This window comes from Corella eumyota, chromosome 4 (assembly GCF_963082875.1).
Source record: "Corella eumyota chromosome 4, kaCorEumy4.1, whole genome shotgun sequence".
Classification (NCBI taxonomy): Eukaryota; Metazoa; Chordata; class Ascidiacea; order Phlebobranchia; family Corellidae; genus Corella; species Corella eumyota.
In genome coordinates, this window is record NC_137493.1 from 5,309,939 (window position 1) to 5,337,288 (window position 27,350).

At 30.2% G+C, this 27,350-nt stretch overlaps 1 protein-coding gene across 3 annotated transcripts; it reads right to left on the minus strand.

Moving 5' to 3' along the window:
* Positions 1–2,852: 2,852 nt before the first annotated feature.
* LOC145751474 (ephrin type-B receptor 3-like) lies at positions 2,853–22,379 on the minus strand. Of its 3 annotated transcripts, none has more exons than XM_082567637.1 (21): positions 22,208–22,379; positions 21,261–21,328; positions 20,275–20,390; positions 19,162–19,419; positions 18,796–18,992; positions 18,174–18,278; positions 14,406–14,579; positions 13,422–13,530; positions 12,817–12,958; positions 10,867–10,948; positions 8,772–8,950; positions 8,267–8,396; positions 8,045–8,159; positions 7,693–7,787; positions 7,401–7,529; positions 6,947–7,135; positions 5,482–5,543; positions 4,709–4,918; positions 4,393–4,602; positions 3,524–3,705; positions 2,853–3,385 (listed from the first exon to the last, which is right to left on the minus strand). In XM_082567637.1, the coding sequence occupies exons 1-21, from the start codon at positions 22,275–22,277 to the stop codon at positions 3,367–3,369; spliced, it is 2,841 nt and encodes a 946-aa protein (XP_082423763.1). In that variant the 5' UTR covers positions 22,278–22,379; the 3' UTR covers positions 2,853–3,366. The 3 variants fall into 3 exon arrangements, with proteins under 3 accessions (XP_082423763.1, XP_082423764.1, XP_082423762.1); XM_082567638.1 differs by having other exon boundaries at positions 4,393–4,587; positions 7,693–7,790; XM_082567636.1 differs by having other exon boundaries at positions 7,693–7,790.
* Between the last annotated feature and the right edge of the window lie 4,971 nt (positions 22,380–27,350).

Sequence of the window (27,350 nt, forward strand, 5' to 3'; positions counted from 1 at the left end):
TTTATATCTGAATTAACGTCATAGGTCCTTGTTCAATCATAAATTCATGGCCACTGTGAATCACTCACTAAGCTTTAGGCACAGAGTCGTAAACTAAGTTATTTTATTTTTTTGTTAGAGCTAAACATACGAACCGAACCTAACACAATAAATAAAACTATGCTCTCTTGAGCACCTTCGTCTTACTATTTCACCATTCCGTCGCTTCGCAAATCGCGTTTTCACTTTGCCTTTTTCTTTTTTTTTCTCCCGTCGCGTTTTTCTCTTTCGACTCGAGACAAGTGACATTGCACTGTCGTCAATTCCGTGAATAAAAAAACAATAGAATCACAATAAGCGGGAATACAAAAGGGTCGTAAATATGTAGCAGTCACAAATTTAATTACGAAATTAAAGTAGACGCGTTAAAGGCTTTCTACAAACTGAAAATTAATTAATTTTTAAGTCACGTTTAAAAATAGTATTACCGAAACCCTTAGAGATTTCAATAATTTCGACATTACATCAACAATGTTCAGATCACACACTGAATGTTAACTCGTGCGTAAACAAATAGGTCGCCCATCGTTCAACATGTTTTTAAATGTTTATTTGCTCGTTATTGATACATTTTCCCATGCTAACACTCAGTCAAGGGACCCGATAAGCTCCCAAAATCGGGTTGAAACATTAACCGGTACCCTACATCGCATGATGTCGGTCTAGAAAGTATATATTTACTTAACTCATTAGAGCTAATTGAAATCGAGGCTGTAGATTAGTTAGCTGGCCAAGTTCACACTTTGGCGGCTTATTTCCGTGACAGTCTGCTTGTTTTATCTGACAGGCTACACGCGAGCAGGCAGGCAGTAGCTGAGCTAATCAAGTTTTGTTTACCCAGTTGGCGAAGCCGTTAAAGGTATAATTAACTAAACACCTTAACTGGAAAATGAAATACTTTAGCCTATGAACTTTTGAAGTCGGTTCCGTTTAATTTACAAAGCAGTAAAATATTAATCCCTTTATTACCACTGTGGCTTGGTCAAAATACGTCACAGCTAAGTTAATTCCCATGGTCATATTAAACGTAGTGTTTAAAACACCTAGAATTAAAAAGGGAATAATTATCATTAAATCCGAACTACATGTTATAGGCAGGGCTAGGTGCTTTACAGTATACAAAACCTTTGACATTTTAAACTTCTTAAACCATGTTAATTAACTCAATTAGTTATCAATTTCAAGTTATTCTTTTGATACATAAATTTTTTTCAATATAATTTTCAGTTAAGTCCTTTGTTTGTTTTTTTAGCACAAAAGGAACGATAATAAAATTAAAATTTTTATGGACACCTCCGCCACGATTTACTGGAAATATTATTTCATTAAACAACCGCCGACATTTACACAGTTTAATAAAAATTTAATAAAAGGAAAACCATTCTCTTTAACATGTCAAGGCAATAAAACGCAACGCCATTGATATTTTAAATTAAATAAAATTTTATTGGGCCAATATTTATATTGAAAATTAAAAAAACAAACTTTGCCTTTTATACCAATGCAATTACAAATTTATTTTACAAATTTGGTTTAAATATTTATAGATTAGTTTAAAGTAAATAAACGCTCGCCCATATATATTTACCTAAAAAAGATAAAATCGATTTAAAGTTATTGGCCCTAATTTTACTCTTTGCTTATTCAATATAAATCTGTTTTTAATTTTATGTAACCAATCAATATTTTAAATCTGTATTTAGCATGTGCTTGATTTTGTTTGATTTTTTTATCAATCAATCAATATATATTTATAATTAATTGATTGATCATTCAAAGACATATGTCATATAGTTAATTTTCCCATGCATTAAACTTTATTTGTTTTAACTGCATATCTAAGGTTTGGAGCAAAATGTACTTTGTTAAAAATTATTAGGTACTAATTTTAATAAAAAAAAAACTTTAAAAAATTAACAACCCCGCAGCGCCAACCAGCGTCATAAATTTAAATCTATTAATGCTTTGGCTGAGATATTTATTTTTTTAGTAAATTACTACTAAAAGAATTGTGACTATTGCATATTAACTATAACATTACTTTTTTGTCTAACGTAACTTTGGTCGCTTTATTTTTTGATTTACTCTAAAAAATAATAACTAGTTCTTGTTGCATAATTTTTTTCTATTTTCTAAGTTATTGTTTAACCTGTTATTAAGCGTGCACAAAATTGTATTGTGCTCTAAGACAAAATACCGTAACGTTTTATTTCTTAAAGGTATTTGGAATTAAATTTTACAACTTCCATTTTAATCTTGCGTGCGTGAAAAATCCGACTTTCCATTTTATACTATAAATAATTTTAATTCGGGCTTAACCATTTGAACTTTTGCCTGCAAAGCACAAAATCGTGTGGCATTAAACGTCTGTTAATCTCTCACTTAGATTAAAATGCTGTATCTAAATTCGAAAGATTAAATTATTCAGATTTTTGCTTAATAGTCGAATTTAGATTTCTAATTTTTCGAAATATTTTGATATGCAACATCATTTTAAACCTGATTTAATATGTTTAATTATATTTGAGTATAAACATATAAGACAATAAATGTTGTCAGGATTTTGACAACGCATGTAAACAGCTAAGCGTAGCATTTTGTTGACCTTATTAATGTACTTTAAAAGGTTATCAATTTTGAATTATTTAAAAACAAAATTTTTTAGCATTTTTAGTTCTATAATAAGCGCGGTTTTTCCAATTATTAATTTGCTATTATTTGTTAATTTTTATCATTTGTAGAAAATATTTTCTTAAAATAAAAATATTTTTTTCCAAAATTGTGCAAAATACAAATTTTAAGAATTCGAATTTTATTTGAACTGCGGCAAAATGCGAAACGAAAAAACAAAAAATAAAATAAATAATAAAAATAAAAAGTTTGCAATGTTTCGTGGTATGCCACATTTTGGAGCATCATTTGTGTAAATTATTTTAAATAAAAATATAACAAAATAAATAAATCTGCACAATATTTCTGGGTACAAGTGGGTTTTCAATAGTCTAAAATCCAACGATTTCTGTATTAATAAGTTCAATATGTGCTACAGAGATCCAACTAATTTTATGATTGTTAGTACGAATAAATAACTTTAAATTTGAGATGAGGTACTGATGGATTCGTGGCAGTACAGTGGCCAACTATCACGTGGCGTACCTATTCGTGCACAATTCGGTCACAACTTCTAGTGCAGTGCAAACGATTCAAAGTTGCTCCATTTAAACTCTCTGACTACAGCGAGGACAATAAATATTTAAACTCTTCTAATTGACATTGGATTCTTGTCTTTTTTAATTTTGCATAAAATAATTCAAATGGATTTTAACTCTATTCGTCAAAGTGATTCCTAAACACAAAAAATAACATATTTAAAAAATTAAAAATTAAAAAATAAAAACGAAGTGTTCATTTTAATATTGATACATTGGCAATATATAGGAGCAAATTTTAGCTATTTAAAAATGAAAAAAAATTCAATCCTTACAGTGGATTTTCGGTGATTGGTGTTGTTGGCGTAGTAGGTTCTTGCATGTTTACATCGGCTAGTTCATCAGGTTGTTGAATGAGGTTGTCCAACCTATCGCAAAGTTGGTCCATACTTGGTCGCTTGTGAGGATCTGACGACCAACATTCTACCATCAGGCGATGCAAGACTATGGGACATTCCTGTAATGAAATAGAAAGGTTTATTAAATACTCCAATAACATTTTTTTAAGTTTACATTTTTCTAAATTTTACAAAAAAATAAATTTACAAAAAAAAGATTTTAAATTTAGATTTTCTTAGCAGAAATCTGGGTATTTGAGATATGCCAAAAATATATATGGTTAAGTTAGTAATCATCACATTATTTTACATACATTTAATCTACATATCTACATATTAAAACAAATTAAATAAATCAAAATATTTAATAATAAAAAAAATTACACGGCAGAGTATATAAAGAGTAAATTTTCAAATTAATAAACTATAACGGTATATGGAAACCGTCATTTAGTCACGGATTCAGTAAACAAATTATCAATTTTACACTACATGTCAATTTCTCGGATTAAGGCAAACGAGTTTTTAAACACCATGATAAAATTTGAACTGTTATGAACTAAAAGTATTTCCTAATATCGTATTCCAAAATAAAGGATTAAACTTTTGTCCTCGTAATTCCAACAAACAAATATTATTTTGTCAGCATACAAAAGATAGAAAACAAATATTTATACAAAAGTGTTACGCAAGTCAATAACTGTTAAGCACATGGCACAATACAAAAACAAATTAATCATTTTATTATTTATTAATTCAATTTAGATCCTAACTAATGTTATTTACTATTGAAAAGTTTAACTTACATAAGGAGCTGGTAAACGATATCCTTCATCGATCGATTCCAAGACTTCTTGATTCGTCATATCCCAATAGGGTTTTTCCCCGTACGACATCACCTCCCACATGACAATACCGAAGCTCCATACGTCACTAGCTGACGTGAATTGACGGCATCGAATACACTCGGGCGCCGTCCACCGGATTGCTATTTTTCCACCCTGTAAACGGAAACCCTAGTTTAAATTCTTATTTGTCATCATAAATAAAAAAAAACGCATTTTATACAATTATATGTTATTTAAATTAGTAGCAATGCATAAGAGTGTCAAAAAATTATACCTGAGTAGTATATATAGCGTGTGGGTCATTCTCTAACGTTCTGGAAAGACCAAAGTCCGAGACTTTGCATGAGAATTCGGAGTTAACCAGAATGTTCCTAGCAGCCAAATCTCTGTGAACGTATTTCATCTGTGACAAATATCTCATTCCACTTGCAATTCCTTTTAGCATTTGAAGCAGTTGAAGCATACTAAGGCTGTTAACATTATCCTATAACAAAAAATAAAAAAGGTTAGTTTGCTAAAACCACAACAGCAATTTAGCACAAATAAGACATTTTTATTTTTTTATAAAAATTTGAATTGTTTATTTTTACCGTGAAAAATAAAATACATAACATGTTTTTTATGAATAAATTGCTTGTTTATTCCAATAAACGCTAATTGACGTCGCAAATGGAGTCAATACAATTAGTGGTTTTCAACACGCACCTGTTTTTATTTAATACGTTTAATTCGAACCGCAAGTTGAAATCATTAGACATATTTGGATAATGATTTAAAAAAAAATATTTGTTAACTTAGGTTGAAGAGAAATTATAGATTTTGCAGTAAGTAAGGCAGTAAGTAAGGCAGTAATTGTTTTTTTTCAAATTTTAGGGTTAGGGTTAGGGTTAAAAACAAAACTGGGATTAAATTTGTATACTTAATAACGAAGAAAATATATGTTTGAAAAAAAAGAACTAAAAAACTACTTATTTTGGGTAAGATATGCGCGTTGGGCATAACTGGTTATCCATATATGTCATTTTTTTATAAAAGAACTCGACCCACCTTTAGATATGAGTCCAGGGATCCATTCTCCATGTATTCTGTCACGATCATTTGCGGTCTACCTTAACATAAACAACAACAACATTAACACCACGCCGAAGAACAATCTTTCGTCACTTGTTTCTAGGAAATATTTTCAACTTTCGCTGCTCGAAATGACATATTGCTGGAACACGATTTATAAATAAATTTTCGAGTATGTCTTTTAAATTGGAATTTGTTTTGGTCGTTGTTTATTTACTGCGCCGTTGGTATAATGCGTTAATCTGAGTTTCTGATATTTTTGCACGTAGGTTAATCGAAAATACGTGATTTGAATCGCAAGTCAAAAACACAACAATTTTAAATCACATTTCGAATTAAAAAATAAATTAAGACAAAAAATTATTTTTGAAATTGACATTTAAAAATAAAAAAAAATTTTAAAAAATTTTTGTAAATTTTTCTGGTAAACGCGAACTGCTTTAACCTTATTTGATCATGCAATTTCGAGAATTTTCCTATGCCTGTTTAACCTTTTAATGAGCTATTTTCCCATAATATTTTGCCCGCTTTTTTCGACACGATTTTTCGTGGTAGTTTACAGAAGTTGAAAGCCTCAAAACCGGTAAAAAAGGACACCAGTGCAACTTAAAAATAAACATACCCAAAAACACTGATTTTAAGCAAGATAAACGCATTGCTAAACAAGTTGCCAAGAACGCCTTGGCAAATGACAGTTATTAAAAAACGTATACCTTAATCTGTATTCGATTTTAATGTCAAGATTCTTATCTGTTTAAGACCCGACTTTGTTAATTAAACAAGTTGAAATATTTCAGTTATATTTAAAGTAAGATAATATCTGTATCGCATGTGTACGTAAAGCGACCACGTATGTTTATAAGCATGACGTTAACAAATTGATGTAATTAAAAATTGGCATTCACATAGCCACATAACCTAAAAAATTTGATTTTAATTTACTTCGTTATTTAAAAAATGGTTTTCAAAAAATCAAAACGTTAGTGATTTAAAAATTGTTCATTGCTAAACTCGAAAATCTTTAAAATTTTATAACGTGCTAATAGCGCCACCGCAGGACACTAATTTCTTGAATTTTTAAAATGGCGATTTTTGGTAAAACAGCAATTATATTTTTTAAAGTTTTTTGTTGCGTTTGAGCCTAAAGATTGTAAATTTTTCGATTAACTTAAATAAACATAATTGATCCACAAATATAAGATTGTGGTTAAATGTACGACTTATCATTGCTGCAGGCCAATATCGTTGTCACTTCAAAACTTAAGCACTAAAAACTTTTATTTAAACCTAATAATATAATTTTATTTTTAAATTGGCGATTATTGTTAAAAATTCCAAAATTTCAAAAAAATCCCGTCAAATAAAGCAGTCAATTTAATTATTTTTTTTCAACTGTTTATCACTATCACTGAAACACAAAAAATTTATAGTCGAGACTTACTTTTTGTTACTACTCCTTTTAATTTGACGACATTGGGGTGGGAAAATTGTGCCATGGTTGAAGCCTCTTTAAGAAAATTAAGTTGATCTTTTGCATTAGCTCCGTGCTTTAACCTTTTAACCGCGACGAGCGACGTTTCGTTCGTGCTCTCTTCTTGGAAGTTTCCGCGACATACTTCGCCGAATTCACCTGAAAGTTAAAGGGTTATTTATGACTACACAAGAGATCCACATAACTTGTAAAAAAATAAATTAATAAAATGAAAAAAATTGTTACAATAATTTAAAGAAAAGCCAAATTTAAAAATATACTTATACGAGTAATTTATATCATTATATAATAAATGCAACTTTAAAGCAAAAGAACCCTTAAAAAATACCCTTTCAATATATTTTTTAAACATTAAAATAAAAAAAAACATCAAATTATATTTATTAATTTATTAAAAACTTGCCTTGTCCAATTGTATGCTCGACGTAAAGTAAATTAGGGTCAATCTCACAAGAAAGTTCTCTTACTGCTGCTCTAGGGTCTGGGTATTCTACATAGGTCTTTGTTGTCCCATACGATTCAGGTAAATATACTAAACATTTATATTTCATTGTTAATGTAATAAAGTTGCTATAAATTGCCAAACACTTTTCATTCAAAGAGTATTGTTAATCAAAAACGTTATTTGAATTCGAATGCCTTAAATTCGAATTTAAAAAGTAGATTAATTAAAAATATTGAAATAACAATCTTACCAATTAAGCTTTCATCCCTTGAGTGCGCCTCCAGTGGTTCTTTTTCGTCGATTGTTGATTCCTCACTTAGTTGTTCACTATCAATCTTTTTATTTCTACTAAAACAAACCCAAATTTAAAATAGCTTTTTGGCAATTAAAAATTAGAATTATCAATTTTCTACGTAAATAAGCATATTGCAGTATACTTTAATAAGTACTGTCGTTAAGCAATGTAATACACTAGCTTAATCAAAGAAATGACACCCTTTCTTGTCCAAACAAACAGCAAAATGCTGTTAAGACAAAGTTATACGATTTTTAATATAGTATTTAAATACCATTTATTTATAAGTATTTATTAATAAGAATACCTTTTGAGAAAATAAGCAACCAAACAAAGAACGGCCAACAGTAAAATAACTGCTACACCAATACCAGCTACCAAGCTTGTTGAGGTTGCTGAATCTTGTTGCTGAGCTCTTATATCTGTTAAAATAAGAATTTATTTTAAAACTTTAACAAATGTTTTTTAATTTTTATTTTAAAAATGTTACATTTATATTGTTTGGAGGCATTTTTGCTTTAAAGTTTACCTTCTGTATTAGTTCGCATGGTAACGGGATAACTGTATAGTCCATAACCAGCAGAAGTTGCAGCCCTTACCCGAACTGAATATAAATGTCCAGGATCCAAACCGCTTATTAACAGTGTTTTATTTAAAGTCTGCAAGAAAAAAAATGTATTACAAGTTTGGCTGAAAGAATAAATTTTACTAAAGTTAAAAATTAAAAAAAAAATGAATTTTGATAGTTCAGATAGCCTTATTTATTTTTAAAATAAACAACCTATTAAGATTTTATTTTTCATTGTTTTGTTATGACAAATAGTCATCAAAATTTTTTTTCCACTATTTGATCTTATATCTCTAAGGAGGAAGGCTTATATATCAAAGCGTATATTATCGTCCATAAGTGAGTTATTACTCCTATAAACACCCAGGGAAAACGCTAATGGGATAGCAAAAATCCACCAGTGCGTTTTTAATTGCGTCATTATAAAAAAATAACGTCACATTTTTTAATCTTTAAAAATGCAAACCTCAAAAGAAAATGGCGCTTTTTCGTTTTTTACTATTTCGTCGTCTAGCATTGACACCTCGGAGCAGAGAACTTGATACTTTACGATGTTTCCGTTGGAATACTGTGGCGTGGCCCATGCCACACTTAGGTTTCTCTCCCCACTCGATAGTAATTTCACTTTTTGAACTGCTGAAGGCTCTGTGAGAAAAAATAATAGATAAATAAATGTACAATTTTGTAATAAAAGAAAGTAAACATGTAATAAGTACATAGTGAACATAAAAAAGAATATTTTTCTTTTCCTAAAAAATATAAACAAATTTTACCAATAAATTGGGTTTTCTATATATGTGGTCACTCTTCATTGAAAAAAACAAAGTATTACACATTTAAATATGACGTCATCACCGGGTTTAATTTTAATAACATTTAAGCTTTCCTGCTTTTAAACTTCACTGACATGTGAGTGAACTTCGAATCGGATTATGGTAAAGGTCTCTTACGTTTTTATTAAACCGATCATGAAAACAAATCGTAAAACTTGACACAATTGAACCTCAAAAATCCTAGAAACCAAACACAATGACGAAGTTCTATTTAAAACCCTAATACAAAACTTTAAAAATGACTTAGAGAAAAAATAGATCAACAACATTCTAGAAAAATTGACCATTCTAAAAGGTTTTAATTCATTTTAAGTTTACCAATATCATGTCGCCACAAAAATTTAAACTTTGCAGAGCCAAACTTGATTGAATTAACAACGGGTAAAAAACAACCCTCAAATGACGTCATCGCTAGGTCCCATGGGCATACAAACAGGTTCGCATAATTACGTTATCTAATACCATAACCAAACTAGCATCTTAAAACAAGGAGACCTCAACCACAGAGCAAGATAATAAGTCGTGACCTATGACCTTACATATTTTAGGCACAAACTTGCTTGGAGCGTTCATAAGAAACACAATACTACAGTTAGATTGCATAAACTGCAGGGTCAAATTTTGACTAACCGAAGCTCATAATCCAATAAGCTTGAGATAACGGCAAAAATCTAAGCGAAAAATCAAGAAAACTAAAAGATAACATTGACAGTAAACCCAGGGTTGAATTTTTTTGCTTAAAAATAAAGAAAACTAATTGTTAACGCACCGTTGCTGGTATATAACTTTACCGGTGTTTCGTTTCCCAACCCACCTTATCTCAAAGCTAATCTTTTTTTGTTATACCCAAAATTTTGAGGCTAATTAGTATTGTTTTGCGGAAATATTTTGTCCCGTTTTAAATAAAACAAATAAGGAATTAAAAAGATTTCAAAATTCAAAACAGATACAACGTTAGTAAATCGTACAGTAGTATTTGTAAACAAAAAACCTTATTTTAAAAGTCGCCAACGAAAAAGTTAATGCGATTTTGTAATCTTCAAGCAACAACAATGCTTTATTTATAGTCACACATCTTAACCCAATACCAGACAAAATCACGATTCATTATATTAAATCAAATACAAAAATGGCCGTTTTGAAATGAAAGGGTCAGTGACCTTTCACGAATTTTCATAGAAATCTTGAATTAGAAATTATTTCACAAGTCACTTTTATGGCCCCTTGAATAAAATCTCAGAGTGAGTAAAATTCATGTCGCTAACAAATAGGATTAACTTGTGTTTATTTCAAAATATACTTTTCCTAGAACAAAGTCAACTTAACAAAAACTGTTTAAAGGTTGATAGGTTTATTAGATACGATCTTTTAGCTCTATATTTATTTTTTCAAGCACTTTGGGTTCATTTTTTTGTCTTGTAACAATACTTGTGATATCTTTATCGTTTTAAACCCTTGCGACCGAGTTTTTAAATAGTTAAACCGGTTAGTTCCGCCTGTCACTAAACCTTAATCCAATTTGCAAGAAACTAGCTATCTAAAATGCATCTTGCAAAAAGATCTTACTGCAATAGTCGTCCTAACATTAGGTTTTTAACATATGTATCCTCATGTCAAAAATATGTTATTTTATCATATGAGTACTACAATAAATTTATGATAAATGTAAAACAAAAAAATAGGCTTAGAAAAAAAAAAAAAACATAAAAACATTTAATTTGTTGTTACCTGCTTCGCTTGTGACAGCCACCACTAGAGCGTGCTGCGGAGCAGTTTTGCTGACAGCCGAAACGCCGTTCATAGCAGAAATCTTGAAAAAAATAAAAAGTAAAATACACAGCTCTAAAAAAAATTTGTTATTAACGTGATCTATACAGAAAACATTGCAAAACAACCTGACAAACAAGTATAACTATCTAGTTCATTATATGTTATCATTTGCTCAATTTATGCCAAATATCGCAAACATAAACATCATTATTTTTGCTACACCGTGAAATCACATAGGATACGCATTAATCACTTGAATTTGTCAAAAATAATTGGCAGAGCCTGCGATTCATTGAGAAAAAACTAACCAAAAAAGATTGGCATGTTTAAAAATCGAAGCCCGACTATAAATAAATGATTCGTTTAAAATTTGAAGATAGGAAAGCTCTCGGGTCGACCATAAATATATAAAGTTCAATAACGTGCAACCTTCGGTTTATGGGCAGTATAAGAAACTGATTGTTAATCCAGGTAAAAATTCGACAAATTTTTAAAATTTGGCGAACATTACTTAATGTTTATAGGTAAACAATTACAAAACATTACAAATTTATTAAAAATTTTAACATACGTAAAACCCTTGGCTCAAATATTTTAAAATATTAATTCAAAAACCTAACACCCTATACAAATATCCGTTGAACAATTATGATAAATGACGTCACCTACGTGATGACGTCACGATCCGTAGTCGATCATGTAAAAGTGCTACTCGATCATTGTAAGCGAAAAAAAATAAAGATTTATAAACCCTGTATAGAGCGGCATTAATAATTTACGGTAGTCGGCCATGATTAAGCTTTAATTCGCGGCGGGATGTTATGTAATTTCAATAGGTGAACATAGAGTGGATTAGGGGCGCATTCCGCCTCCTTGTAAAAGTAACTTGTACAATGTTAATATCTAGCTGACATGACCAGCAATTTGTTAGGGAAATATAGTTGTTAAATTAAACTTTTTAAATTTCCACTTTTAAGTTAGGTGATTTAAAATGCATGATATTATTTATTTTTTAATTTTAAATTTCTTTACTAATATATTATCTGCAAATATTGTTTGCTTATTTAAATAAAAAAGGGCTTGTGCTTAAATATTACTAAACCTAAAAAGATATAGTTACCCAAATTGAAATAATAAAACAGCCCAATATGACTACATAAATGCTTTAAAGTATTTTGTAATTAGTTAATTTTATTGTAAAGTGTGAGTTAAGTATTAGTTCAAGGCCAAATTAAACTAATAACCTATTAGTTCGGTAGTACGGGCTAGCTAAACGTCATTGTACAGGAAGAACTATTCATTTTCGATCCAACGCCATCACGTTGTGTAATAATTTGGCGACTACACGCCTATCTACTATATAATTATTACAAGGTTAGCTAAGGCCAAGAAATAAAGTCATTAAATTTGGATGTAACGTTACCGCGCGTATTGCTTTGAAGTTGGATCGCTTACTTGTATATGTGGTATATAGTAGACTGTAGTTTAGAAACTGTGTAAAGCTTTATTAATAGGCTTAAATCGACGCAAATTATCGCATAATAAACAAAGTGACTCGTCTTTGAAATATGCATGAGACGCCAACCATACGTCTAATTAACACTCTTTAAGACCTCCCAGATTAAAGCCGTGACGTATATAACAAAACAACGGACCGGTAATAACAAGACGGAATATTCAATAAGTTTGCATTATCGATAAGTGCTTTTAAATCCCCTTTGCGTTCGCTATTTACAATCAATAATGTAGGGCTTACGTTCGGCCTTATGCAGTGTTTACGACATATTAAAAAAAAACAAATATACTTATATATTGTTTATAGAGAGTAATGTTATTGGCAAAATCTGATACCAACATTTTACTGATTTATAAAAAATTTTTTTTTTTTGCATGAAATTCAAATTTTACCTGAAATTTGTAACTTGTAAATGGAGATAGTTGATTGACCCTTAAAGATCTTCCTTTAATTACTTGATGCCGACTTGGATGAAATACTTCGTCCCCGTTACAAGGTGTACAAGTTGATGAAGAGCATTTAGAACAAGTTACACTAAGAAAAATACAAAGTTTGGGTAGAAAAAACTCTTTTTAAATTAAAAAAAGATAAAATAGCAGTACTGCATAAAACAAGTACCTTAAACTGTTTAAAATGAATGTTAGTTAGGTTAAATACAACAGCTTAAAAATTCAATATAATAATGTACATAACCAGTTATTATATAAAAAAATACTGTGTTTTTTTCAATTTTAAAATAAATGGCTCATCGCCATAAACAAGACTTCATAAACACATATTTAAAATTTTATATAACCTAATCATAAACCTGACATAAAAAAAATTCGGCCTTACCTTGGAATTTAAGACTACACGACACATTTTTAATTGTGTAAGCAGCGGGCCATAAAATAATAGCCAATATTAGTTTGCAGAATTAAACGTTTGTCCATAGTGTTCATAAGGTAAAACAATATATTTTTTTTTTAATTTAATATTTATTTTTAATTAAGCTTACTTGTAATATAGATCGTTTCTTCTGCCAGTAATGGTAGGTGGTGACCACGTGATCATAATAGAAGTCGAATTAACTTTAAACTTGACTGAGGTGGGTTTGGTAGGAGGCCCTAAAAAGATTTTTAATTTCAAATTAAAAAAAAAGATTTTTAACCACAATGTTTGGTTTGAGTACTGTCATATTAATAAACTGTTGTTAATATAGTAATTGTATTTTAAATGTGACTGACAGCGCAAAGGGCTTGATTTAAAAATTAAAAATTAATTATTAGCTGGATCAATATTTATTTAAATCAACGGTCAGTCAATGTAAAGACATTTACTCAATATTTGTTAACGTCAAAATATTCCCAGAATCTCAGTTATTGAACTTTAATAAAAAATAACTTGAAAGCTTATTTAAAACGTCGATGCAGTTCTAAAAATGCCAAATAAAACGAATTAGATTTAGTTTAGTTTAAAACACTTCTCAGACCTGAGAAAAATTAACCCACCATTCTACACCATAATTTTCGTTTTAAAACTGCTCCAAATGTGCGAATTTCAAAATCATTTTTCTAACACGATTAGAGTTATGAAAGGTAGCAGCTATCAGGCGCCAAAAATCTACCGCCTATTTAAGTATTGGGTTCGTGTCGTTAAACCACCAAGTCCTTAATGTTTACTCACTAACAGTTTTTGTTTCGGTAAAACGCAAGTTTTTTTGTTTTTTTTATACGCTGCCGATTTCGGTTTCAAAATAATGTATTTGGTTGAAAAAGACATGCCGTAAAAAATGTAATCCAATTTGCGACATCATTTTTGGGGCTTAAGATTTTTAATTCAAAGGTGAAGTTACATAATAACTTTTATTGTATGAATGTGTCCTTTGTTTGCGTAAAACAGTATATTGTTAGTGACATTTTTTCTATTTATAATCTATTATTGAATATTGACAAAAAAATAAAAATAAAATTTTATGCCAAAATTTAAAAAGTTTTTTTACTTGAGCAGGGCGAGTGGACGTCTTCATTTTTTGCCCTGTAATATCCTGATACGCATGCGCAGTAGCTTGAAGACTTGTCATCGTCCGTTACCTTGGCAACGCTCGAACTGAATGCAGGGCATCTTGCGCATGCGCCGTTGCCAGGCGAGTTCTTGTATTTTCCTTGTTCGCAAACTGTAATAAAAAAAATATTTAAAAACAATTTTTACTAATTTAAAAAAAAAATTACAATATTAATATATTATATGATACGAGAAAAGTAGTTGAACTTTATACATAAAAAAATATTTCGATAAATTTTCTATAAAAAATTTTCAATGAAATTGTATTAACATTTAAGCACGTTCTTCGAAAAAATGACTGAAATTCCCTTTAACCAAGATTCGGATTATTCATAACTTTACATCACCTCGTAATCCCAGAAGAAAAAGTTCTCGTGTGAAAAAAAGAATCAACTTTCTACACACCGCAAATAAATGTCAAAAAAATTTAAAACGCATCGCCAAAAAAATTATGCAAAATTCTTTGAAAATTTTTTAGTTTATTTTTCTACTGCATAAACTAAGCTTGTTTGTATTAGAAGATTTATATCACCTTGTCTAATGGTTTGGAAATGCGCGTAAACAACAGCAATTGATATTTATGAATGAGATATTAAACAGAAAGCTAAATATGGTTATGGTTCTGCTTCAAAAAAACGCGATAATTGCGAAGGTACTTATGCTGTCAAACTTACATCTTAATTAATGTGGTTTACTAAAAAAATATAGCATACAGTTAATTAAAAAAGTATGAAAAAAATGTTCTTCGCTCTAAAAAGTATGCTTTTGTATACACTATTTAATATAATTTTCTTTAAATTAAAAAAAAATTAAATCACTAATAGAAGGTTGTGTCATTATCTTTATATTTCTTAATACATTTTTCTTGGAATAAACCAAACCAATACAAATACCTAAATACAGACATTATGTCACACATGGCCTTTGGAAATTTGCCTCGGTATACCGCTATAACCAACAAAGATACCGTCGTGATAAAACGCATTTACTAATAGCGTATTCATAAGCGGTCCGTTTCAAGATTTGATTAAATCATTTCGCTAAGTGATAAGCCGCGATAAATGGGGGCCAAACAATGCGACTGCTTATGAAATTCATGCGCTCCAATGGACATTTTATTTGAAAAGTTAATCTTTTAAAATATGAACGACCCTAAAAGAATTAAAAAAACGGGAACTTTAATTCGTGTAGGCCATTTTGTAAAATTGTAAGATTAAAATCAAAATACATCAAGATAGAAAATTTTTTTTTTGAAAATTTCTCAAAAATCTCTTTTGTAATAAAGCGATCGTCGGATACGAAGAATTGCTGTTTATTTGGTATGTCCGGAATTCACTCGATCCCTCTTAAGAGCCCTTTTCGCGTTCTCCGCTAAAACCACACTCAAATTCCAGACGGTAGTACAATGTTGCTAAAAATACGAATCCGCGCATACAAAAAAACAAAAACCTTAGACGCCTTGTCTGACGACAAATCTCGGCAAAAATTACGTCATTAAAATTGTTATATTCAAAAGCAGTAACCAAGGCGATAACGAAAATAAATATAGCAGAAAAAGGCGCATATAAACTTGGGTTTAGTTATATAAACTTGCTACTATTTGGTGGTTATAATATGATATATATCACATAATATTGACTTAAGGTGGCCTTGAATAATATTTCAATATAAAAAAAAATTTACATGTTTTTCTATGGGCAATACCCTTTCGTAGTTTAATTTAATCGTGAATTTGCGCAGTTTTTTTTTATTAGATTTGTAGGGTAAATGTCATGCCGGATTCAAACATGAGGAAATACATGAAAGCGCGCCAACAACTCGTTTACATAAACGTCATACACTATCAAATCGACCCCTTACCTAGATAAAACATAATACAATTTTTTCGCTATTAAATTTGATCCATTGGAAAAAAAACGCGCAATTTGTATCGGATATGGCGCAATAACATCTTGTTTGCGAAGATCGCGGGATTTATTTACCCGTCTCCGCGGCGCGGTTTACACAAGGGAGGTATTTTAATCGCGTGACGTCATTAGTTTCTAGGTAAATTTTAAAAATCCTAGAAATTAAAATAAATATTAAAAAAAAATTATACTTTTTTATTGTTACACTAAAATCAATATGTTACACATTATAATGCTATAGAACACACTTTATAAAATTTGTTAACAAAAATGCCAAACAGCTAATTAAAAACGGAAACCTATTTAACACAAAGAACAAAAGATATTGTTTTAATTACGTCACAAAACTTATTGTCGCGTACGCTTCCTAACATTTAATTGTTCGCCTTCAAAATGCAATGTTTAAGAAAAAATTGTTTTTATTGTTTGAAATGTCGCCACAACCGTTTAATCATACCGCTTTACAATGCGTCTGTTATGAGATAACATATTTTGTAATTGTAGTGGATTAAAGGCAACAGGAATCTGTCATCAGATCTAATTTAAAACACATTTAAGCACAATTACCGAACGAACAATACAACTAGGCCAACGGATCTTGCGACGGACAAACATCATTATGACGTCACAGTTACATCGGAATGCGTTCTCAAGTTTTAAGGAAAGCACAATTTAATTCGATGTCGAAATACAGTTCTTAAATGTCAAGTACGTTGATAAAACGAAGATAACTTTTAAGGGTTTAGCAAACAGATTCGACGGAGTAGTCGAACGTCGCTATCAATTGTTACCTTAAATCAATACTCGACATGGCGTAATATTGTAACAATATCAACAACTAAACCTTACGAACAAACCGATGTGTACTTAAAAAGAATAGAACTACTATACAACATAATTTATAATATAAAGACACTTATTCATCCAAAGCATAGTACGGTGAAATGTAAGCACTGAATTTTAATTTGCAATATGCATTTTACCATAGTTTTGTAATTAGTATTTTAAAGTACACATGCCAAAGCATGTTATATTATGCAGGCTTGAACTATCTTATAACAACTATGAGCTAAGTGAGTGCCTTGTCAAAAACTCAAGTACAAAAAGGTTTTTCAAGCATGTGACTTCTTTTGGTAAAATGTTAAAAAACAAAAAATAAAAAAAATATTTAGTTTGCAAATTTTGTAATTCGGAAAACAAAAATTAAATATTATTTTTGTGATTGTTATTTTAATTTGAATGTTCACGTATAACCTACCATTGCTAAAGAACTTAAGATTTCGATAACGACCTTTTTTACCATACAATTACCGAAACCGCTATGTCTCAAAATTAGATTTAATTTCGGAAAGCACCGACCGGCAAAAATGTGCAAAACTTTAAATTAACTTTTCGTGTTAACAACGAACACACTTTCCGTTAAAACCAGCAATTCTATTTTCTACATAAATATGCCAAAAACACAAACATACAGGATTTACTAACAACAGTATAAGTCCACAACAGGCCTACAGAAAACCAATTGTACTCTACATATGCGATAACAGTTAAGTATTTGGGTCAAGCAGTGATTTGAGCGTTGTTACGATTAAGTAAGTGCTAATTCGACAAATTAGTGTTACGATATAGGAATTAGGATATCACGCTGCATAAATCAATTGATTTCAGCAATTTGCTGAAATACACAACTAAGACGGTTTGCAGTGCTACCCTTATATACCTAGGTACCTAGAATAAACAATCCTATAGGCGTACTTATTCTTCCATTACACGAACAATAAATTATAAATTAAGCTTACCGTTGCATGTAGTCATTTGTAGGTTGGCTTGATAACCAGGCTGGCAGTGGCAAGTTCCAGTTCTCACCTTCCATTCACCATTACTGTTACAATAATACCGAGGGGCTGAAAATATAAATTAGGCTGAAAATATAAATTTTTAATTAGTTAAAATTTAACATGAAAGTAAATTAAATGCGATAAAACTATAGTTTTGCCATCGACTTTTTATAGACACTACATGGTCTATTGTACGTTTAGCTAAAATAAATTAAATATTTAATATTTTGACCTAGATAAAACCAATGTTTAAACCTATTTTTTGCCAGATTTAAAAAAATATGCCTGGCGTAAATAATGAGGTTCTATATTTAAATTTGTTGTAAACAAACTGGGTTTAGTGTTGCAGTTTAGATCCGCTTATGCTAAACATAGTTTGGGCTTACCAATATTACATGTCGGAATATATCCCTAATACCGCAATTACATTCTTTTCTAAGCCTAGGCGTCAATCACTAGGTCCAAGTACTAGTTAAACGAGCTTTAAATTAAAACAAAATTGTTGCAAAATACTTAGTTATTCTACCGCGGATTTCAGATTTCTACAGTTAAGAAATCCTTTTTTTAATTATGACGTCATTACCTTGTGACGTAGTCGAATTTGCATTCGGCACACACTGTCCGTCCACCTTAACTAGTGACGTCACTTCTACTCCAGCAACTCTTTTAGGGAACACAGCTAAAGCGTCCACCAGTGCTGGGCAGTAGTAGTAATAGACTTTTAAACTCATAAGCGACATGCATGCTCCTTTGTCGTGTGCAGCAATATAAAATCCATTACTAAAAAAGTTGAAAGTTAGATTAGCAAACAACTTAAAAATAACAAAGAATGTGACTGGCCTAAACAAATGATGATTTTCCTTATTTTTTAAGTAAAGTTAACAAAGTTTTGTTTTAAGGCTGAATAGGTTTAAATATGGCAACAATAAGTTGATTGATATTAGCTAACCTCGTTAGTGGGCCCAGCGTCCAAGTTTTCAGGTTAACTCCACCAGCCTTATTGCTGTTCACAGCACTAAACCTTTCCCCGGCCGCAATGGTGTCGATCTTAATATAGGGGTTTTCCCTCCACGGTGGAAAAGTACTGGACGCAAGGTCTTTGTCGGCCTCGTAGTAATACAAGTTAAAAGTTTCGCGACAACTCTTTTTAAGTTCGTCGCACTTTACCATGGAGAACTCGACGTCGATGTATGCTCGCTGTGCTCCCCTGCGAATTGGTAATACAATAGAATGATGTAATTGAAAAATGAGCCTGTCAGTGTACAGGCAAGTTAGCTGTATTAGTGGTTAAACTTTTTTTAAAAACACAACTTCCCCCTCAAAAAAATACAAAAAAAACACAAGATTTTTTTATGAATCAAAATAACTGTCGTACCAACACAATTTAAGAGTCAATTCCAACGAACCGTTTAAAGCATTTTTATAACCCCTAAGCTCAAAACAAGATTTCAAATATGGCATTCAGTCATACAATAATAACACTAAGAGTCCCAAACCCCAATTTTAAAGCAAATAAACACTTCGCTAAGCCATAATAACCTGTATTTCACACTCCATTGCCAAACCAAACACGATAGCTGGCGCGCGTATTTTATTGCACCCAAAAATCGAGGGGGTTAGGATATTAACTACGACTCACAAACAGCCCCAGTTTATCATACCACGTCACCCATATCCTAGCTTTGAAATCAAATCCACAAAAACCGCATTTTTTCAACTCTGGTTTAAAGTAGCCCAAACATGTTTTCTAGTTGTTTTTTTGGTAAGCGCGGAAAAGGAACAATTGTTGATTTTAAAGATGATATATGCCACGGTCTAGCCGCAATATTTGGGCAAAATATTAGACTTCAAACCAAGAATACATATAAAAAATTAAGTTAAGTATAAAATATCTAACCAGAGACTATTGGGGTAAACTATTTTGACATAATATTCATACATTAAATTTTCGTACACAATAAATTAGAAATATACATTATATAACAATATACCAACATTTAGTTTTTAAAATTTAACTGTTAAAATGTTTATACAAAAATAAATATAAACAATTTTTTTTTACCTGGATTCAATATATGGCGTTCTCACCCAGTTGCTTGTGTTCGGGTCATCATGTTTACAAACCTGATAAGATCGAATTATTTTTCCGTTCAAGTCCAATCCACTGACTTCCTCCCACTTTATATAACATACAAAGTAAATTATTTGTATTTAAATTATGTGGGTTAATAGACCCAAGTCTAAATTGGTACTTGAATTCACACATCTTACTTTAAGATTGATGTAGAAAAGAATTTAGTATTATTAGTATTTTGAAGTTGGTATTTTTAAGACACAAACAAATTTAAAATGTTACGTTAGACAATTGTCGTGATATAAAATAAAAATTTAACAAAAAAAAACAAATATTTTGCTACACAATAGCTTGGTTGTTGTTTGGCGTTATTAAGATGATGAAAAAATAAAATATATTTTTCGGATATTTTTTTACTTGATCACTTAAAAAAAATTTTGGCGGTTTGAATAGCATTAGACCATATCCTAAAACCTTAATAAACGACGACAGGCCTTAAGATTATAAAAACTTGGCTGTACACGCTAGGGTGGCGAAGAATGAAAATTCCTTTATTAAACGATCAATAAAACACAGCTAATAATGGTATTCCATAAATGCCCTGGCGTAACAAAACTGTAGCAACTGATTTTTCCCTTGGGATAATATGGGATTCACAACAACAGTTTAAGATATTATGACTGGTTACAATGGCTTGGTGAAATAAAAAAACAATCGACCTAATTGTTCACTTAATTCGTTATTGTTGTCTAGGCGTTGTTTTATAAAGAGAAATGTTACTAATTGTGGCAACTACACATATAATATATTCAATTCTCAATACAGCGTTTAAAAGTCTTTGTAATATATTTAAATTAATTCGTTATGGTTAATGGCCACATCCAATAACAATATCGAGTAGAAATTGCAAAATTTTAACAAATAAAATTAAGATTTTATTAAAAAAAACAAAAATTATTATTAGTAAAACTAACCCCGTTTGTAGCTGGATAGGCAGTCCAAAGTAAATCACTAGTAGCCGATTTAGTGTCGTACAGGCTTTCTGTAATTACACAAAATTGGTTAAAATTGAAACGAACACAGTAATCATGTTTTAAATTGGCACGGACCATACTTAATTTATTCAAATATATCCGTTGTAAATAAGGGATTATACTGCAAATGAATAGCACTGGCAAATTGCAAAGCGCTATTGGTGGTATTTACAGTACTATCAAAAATCTTTGTACAACGTTGTTTACCTTATAAGTAATGGTTACCATAACATTGTTAACTTGAAGTGGGGATTAGGTAATGCGAAACTAATGCCTAATTTGCCGGAACAAATAATGCCCTATAAACGGTTTAGCTTGACCATGACCCGAATTATACCGAAAAGCAGTTTCCGATTTTACGGTATCAACAGATCATCGAGATAAACAGGCCATTGATATGCGTGACGTCATTATCAAAACTTACGGCAAATGAGGTTGAGATTTGAATTATGAATAAATGCAAAACCTCGGCTCCGCCCGCGGGCGTTTATACCCGAGATAAAACACTACATCCCGTATGCTAGATTGCGATCAATCGGTTCATACAACGGATAGACGGATTAAAAATTACTGGGCGATCTGTAGCCTACAAAAAGCCTTAAGCCCTGCGTATGACAATATTCAAAAGAATGCAAGCAATGCTGTGAAATCTTTAATTAAGATTTCCGCTGTTGATAATACGCGGTACCACCCAACAATGCAACGCTAACGATATTGTGTTTGCTGACTGCAGGCTTAGGACAATGTCCTTACGTCGAAACTGATTTTATTTTTTTACTTTAAAATATATCCAATTTGCTGCATACGATTTTGCAGTTATTCCTTTCCAAAATCATATTTTGCCAATATGCCAATGTATAAGTAAATTTTTAAAATTCAATAAATACCTTTTTCTGATTTAGCTTGGTGTGTACAGAACACGATTAAACCAAATATCACAATATATCCAAACTCCATTGTAAATTGTATAAAGTAGAAGTAACAAATTCTCGGTCGATTAAAAATTCATTGAACAAAATAAATTAGATTTTAAAATCAAAAACCAGAAAATCTCAAAAAGTAAACTGAAACAATTTTAAAGAGTGGGTTAATCAATGTCAGTAAACATTTTAGTTGAACGTTAACAAGTAACTCGCTGGTATTTACATTAGATTTATTCAGTTTATTGCCTTCCGGAGTTAAATATTTAGCAGCAACTAGTGATTTAATCATAGTTTCGAGGCCTTTTATACAAAATTTAAACAATCAATTTATATTTAGTTAAAAATTAAGGCATTTTCATAATGGCCTAAAATACATCGGTAAACCCGAAAAAAAGTAAAAAAGCTAATTAGGGTAATTCGACTGCTTGTTGATTTTAGTAAATAATAAATATACACTACCTATTTTAATGCTGTATAAATAACTAATAAACTTACTATGCTAAACTGTTCATATACTACAACATACAAATTACGCTGGTTTACTAAAGCCCAACTATAGCTTGCTTGTTAATTACGAACGCGTGCCGCTTTTAGCAAAGCATCGCAGCTAATGAACTCGTTTTGCGTTGGAGCGAAATGTGCCGAAGCGTATTAAACAGAAGGCGAGCGACATTTTTTTTACGTCTGACTTGCTAGCTCCCACTAACGATGGCTTTCATTTAAAAATATTCCACACCCTTTAAAAAAACGAATTCCATTACTTGCTGTACACAGAAAACGCAATACAGTCAAAAACTATTCAATGCACAACATTTTAAGTGAAACAATTTTGACAAAAATTCAAAAAAGAAATATAGAAGTGTTTTAGGCAAAAATGACGAAATTAACTATGATCATAAAAATTCCATTACAAATAAATTTTAATAAAAAATATTAATAAAAAAGTTCCTTATATAGACATCAAACTATATTTTTATAAGAATGGTTTTAATCTAAGTAAACCAAATAAATAAAAAAAATTATTCTTAGCATTTAATTTCATTTAAAACAAGGACAAAAAACGATGTGATTTTTAAACTTATCAAAAAAAAAAAAAAAAACGATGTAATTTTCCGCATTTTTAAAAAAAGTAAGACAAACAGTAAAATTATATACAAAAAAATTGCCTTATATTTTATTTAAAAAAATTAAAATATGTTAAACAAGTTTTTTTAAATATATTTTTCAAGAACGGCAAAATAAAATATTAAAAACAAGGATACAAAATTCCATTCATTCCTTTTTAGGTACTAAAAGTATATGCACTTTTATAGAAATAAGAAACAGTATGTATACTTAATTCAGTTTATTTACAGCAGATTGTTTTATGTTTACTACTAAGTTTGCTTGGTCGCAAAATAGTTTTATGATTGACTTTAGTTTGTTTTGGCAACACACAGAATAATATTTCGCAATAAATTTTAAACAAAAACAACTACAAAGAATAGAAAGGTTGGCTTTCAAATGGACCATTTTTAACACAGATATAGTTTACTTTATTTTTGTTTAATTTAAAAATAATTTGTTTAATAAAAACTAAATGTGAAAAACCTTCTAGTATTTAAAGGTTTTAAAATATTTCGTTATTTTTATTATTTATAATAAGTATACTAGTATTTGTTCCGGTTATTGTTTTTTTTTTTACTAAACAAAATTTATTAATTGATTTTTTTTCTTATTGTGATAATACTTTTTTTTTCTTAAGTTACGAAACAAAATTTTTCTTAAATTTAAAAAAAAAAATTTTTACAAAATTTTGCTTTTAAAATAAACTATGTTAATAATTTTTTTTTTATAAATAGCATTTTTTTTAAATTTTATTTGTATATATCTTTATCCTCAATGTGGAAAAGTTGAATGCGCTCCCAATCTCGAGTTGCCTGTGGCAGTTTGGAATCATATAGATTATAATTGCCCGATAATAATGCTGCTGGCTAAGCAGAAGTTCATACCGTTTACTCAAGGACCCTACAGCATTAGAGCAGTGGGGATTGAACTAACGACCTCATGTTTGGTGTAGCAAGTGTTCTTACCACTACATCACGCTGCCGGTAATAACCTAATAATTAGTTTATTGGTGTTTACCTTTGCATTTCCTGTCTCCTCTGTTAGGTCTATAACCTAGTTGACAATCACAATATCTTCTTTTTAAGAACCATATACCACGTCTGCTGCAATATGAAACCAGAGCTAAAAACAAAACAAAAGTAAAAAAAAAAACTGCGCCACTTTTTATTTTTTATTTACGTTTAACAAAAGATTTTATATATAGTTTATAAAATTACATATAGAGGATTCGGCATTGGCAACACATCTTCCTTGAACTTTTGTCAACTCCCCAGCAGTGGTTATTTTATTAAAAACAGCAAGAGAAAAGACCAATGCTGGACAATAGTAATGATACACCTTTAAACTCCTAAGACTCATGCAGGCTCCCATGTCTTTAACAGCTATGTAAAATCCACGTCTAAAAAGCAATTATTAAAGGTTGCTTTAAAAACTGCATTGCCTCATTATTTAATTAACAAGTTTTTTAGTTTTACAAAGGAGTTAGTGTTCAAAGTAGGCATACCAAAACAGACTTTATCAAATTATAGATTAACCAGGAAAGTTTTACTTTAAACTACTAAATCTTACTTACTTGGTTAATGTACCAAATGACAATATTGCTGAATTAGCAGGGTTGGTAATATTTATTCTGTTGTTAAACTCTATTTTAGTATAAGGATTTTCTTGCCAGGGCGGAAAGGTACTACTCATAATAATACATTTCAAATTTTTCGTGGCAGTTGCTATTTGACCCATCGCACCTTAACATTAAAAACTCAACATCGATGTAGGCTTGCTTAGCACCCCTGTTTAAACAAAAATATAAACCATATTGTCGCTGTTTAATTAACACTCAAACAAACATTAGGTTTTATGAAACTCTTCAACAGATACGATCTTTTAGTTAAAAACCTTTATTGTTCAAAAGCGCTTTCAAGAATAGTTTTTTGTTTAAACTTAACATAATGTTGTTATAACTTAACTTGTAAGCGTAACTAACCAAATGTAACGTTGGCAGTTACCACGTTTTTTAGGTATAGACAAGGGGTGCGCAGCCAGTTGGAGGTATCTGTTTGGTCCGGATAACTGCATACTTGGTACATTCGTACAACATTTCCACTTGAATCCAAACCACTTACTTCTTCCCACTGTAATTACACACACGTTATGTATTCAGAATATAAATAAAATATATTTTTTTACGGTGTTAGTACTAGAATCCCTTGGTATTTGAATGGAAGAGACAGGCAGAACGAATTAAATGCAGGACTGTGGCATTATTGCCTAATATTATATGATAACACATATTAATATATGCTTGCTTGCTGTTTTAATCAATATTTACAAAACTTACTCCGTTTGACGTTGGATGAGTTACCCACGAAAGATCACTTCTAGCTGCTTTCGTATCGTACAAAATTTCTGTAGGTCGCAACAATTTATAAATTAAATTAAGTAAAATCTAAAAAATTTGTTTTTGTCAAAAACTAAAAAGTTAAATTACCTATGTCTGACTTCGCTTTATGTAAAATTAAGGTTATTAGAATAAGAACGATAACCATTTTCTTTTGAAATCCCATTTCGAAAACCTTTAATTCTTTTAGCATATGTTAAAAAACTGTTATATCCAGAAAATCCAAACTAGTTAACTTGTTGATTATATCAGACGCGCATCGCTTTTTACCTCATAGCAACAAAAGTAGTTTTGCTTTTGAGCAAAATGTGTCGAAGCGTATCAAACGAAACCGACAACTTTTTTTAAGACAAAGTTACCAATGTCGGTTATTTAATTAAAACCTTTAAGTCCAGTTTGCTCCTTGATTCAAAATATTAAAATGCTTTTACTTAAACTAAAAACAGCAGAAAGTTTACAGAAGTATAGCATTTGTGATATATGTAACTAAACCGAATCAAGAAAAAGAATTAACCAATAAAGTCGAAGGTGAAGCAGGTAATTTTTTTTTTGTACTTAATCAGTAGTTTTTACAAATAAAATGTTTGCCACAGCAAGCGCTACAGAGTATATAAAGTCTTTAAATGTTTTACGTTTTAACGATTTGTGCCTACAATATCTTGAAAAAATTAAAACATAACATAACACATTTTTAAAGGCAAGTAATTTTTCTTTATTAATTAATAAGATTAATTTTACTAAATTATATATCATATTCATGAACTGTTTTTTTAAGCTTTTTTCTTAATCTGGTTAAGTGTTTACATAAAAGTTTTCAAATACACAAAGCGACCACATGCGATGTTTCGGCTATTAAAACATTGTTACTATTGTGTATTTGCCCAAAATTTGCCACAATTTCCAAAGCTTATTATATTTATATAAACCATATTTGACACTTATCCACAAATATCATTTTATTAAAGTTTGACTAACAATAACTTGCTATTATATTTCCGGTCTTGCTCAAGATTTAGTTTAAGTCTTGGATTTCAAACGAGAGTTTTGATTATATATTCTGTTTTAATCATATTATTTACAGGTGTTTTAGGAAAGCGTCGCTTGGTTAAAACGCTTGGTTTTGAGCAAAAAGTCTCGCAACGCATTAAAATCAAAGACGACTGAATTTATTTGTACCTAAAAGCTTTCTGAGTAATGTTTTAGGTCAGATTTTTTCCAAAACTCTAATAAAGTAATAGATGTATCACAGCCAAATAAGCTTTAAATGTTTATACAAAGCAAATGAAGGTGGGTTAGGTTTATATTCTACAAATCTCAGAAAAAAAGTAATTTCAATTTTGGTGTAAGATTTTAAACTACTTTTAAAAATTGATGAATTATATTTATTAAAGGTGAATTAGGGTTGACTTGGTTACATACAAACCCATGAGTTCAGTTTTGCAGTACGCAAAAACATTCCTAAAAATTTCAATTACTACAGAGTCTATAGACGTTTAAAAAACCAAACTTAAAGCCCAATAAATCAAAGACAACTGGATTTAAATTTTCGTTTGTAATTAAAAGCTAGAGTAAAGTTTAGAAGTTAGATTTTTTATGCAATAATAC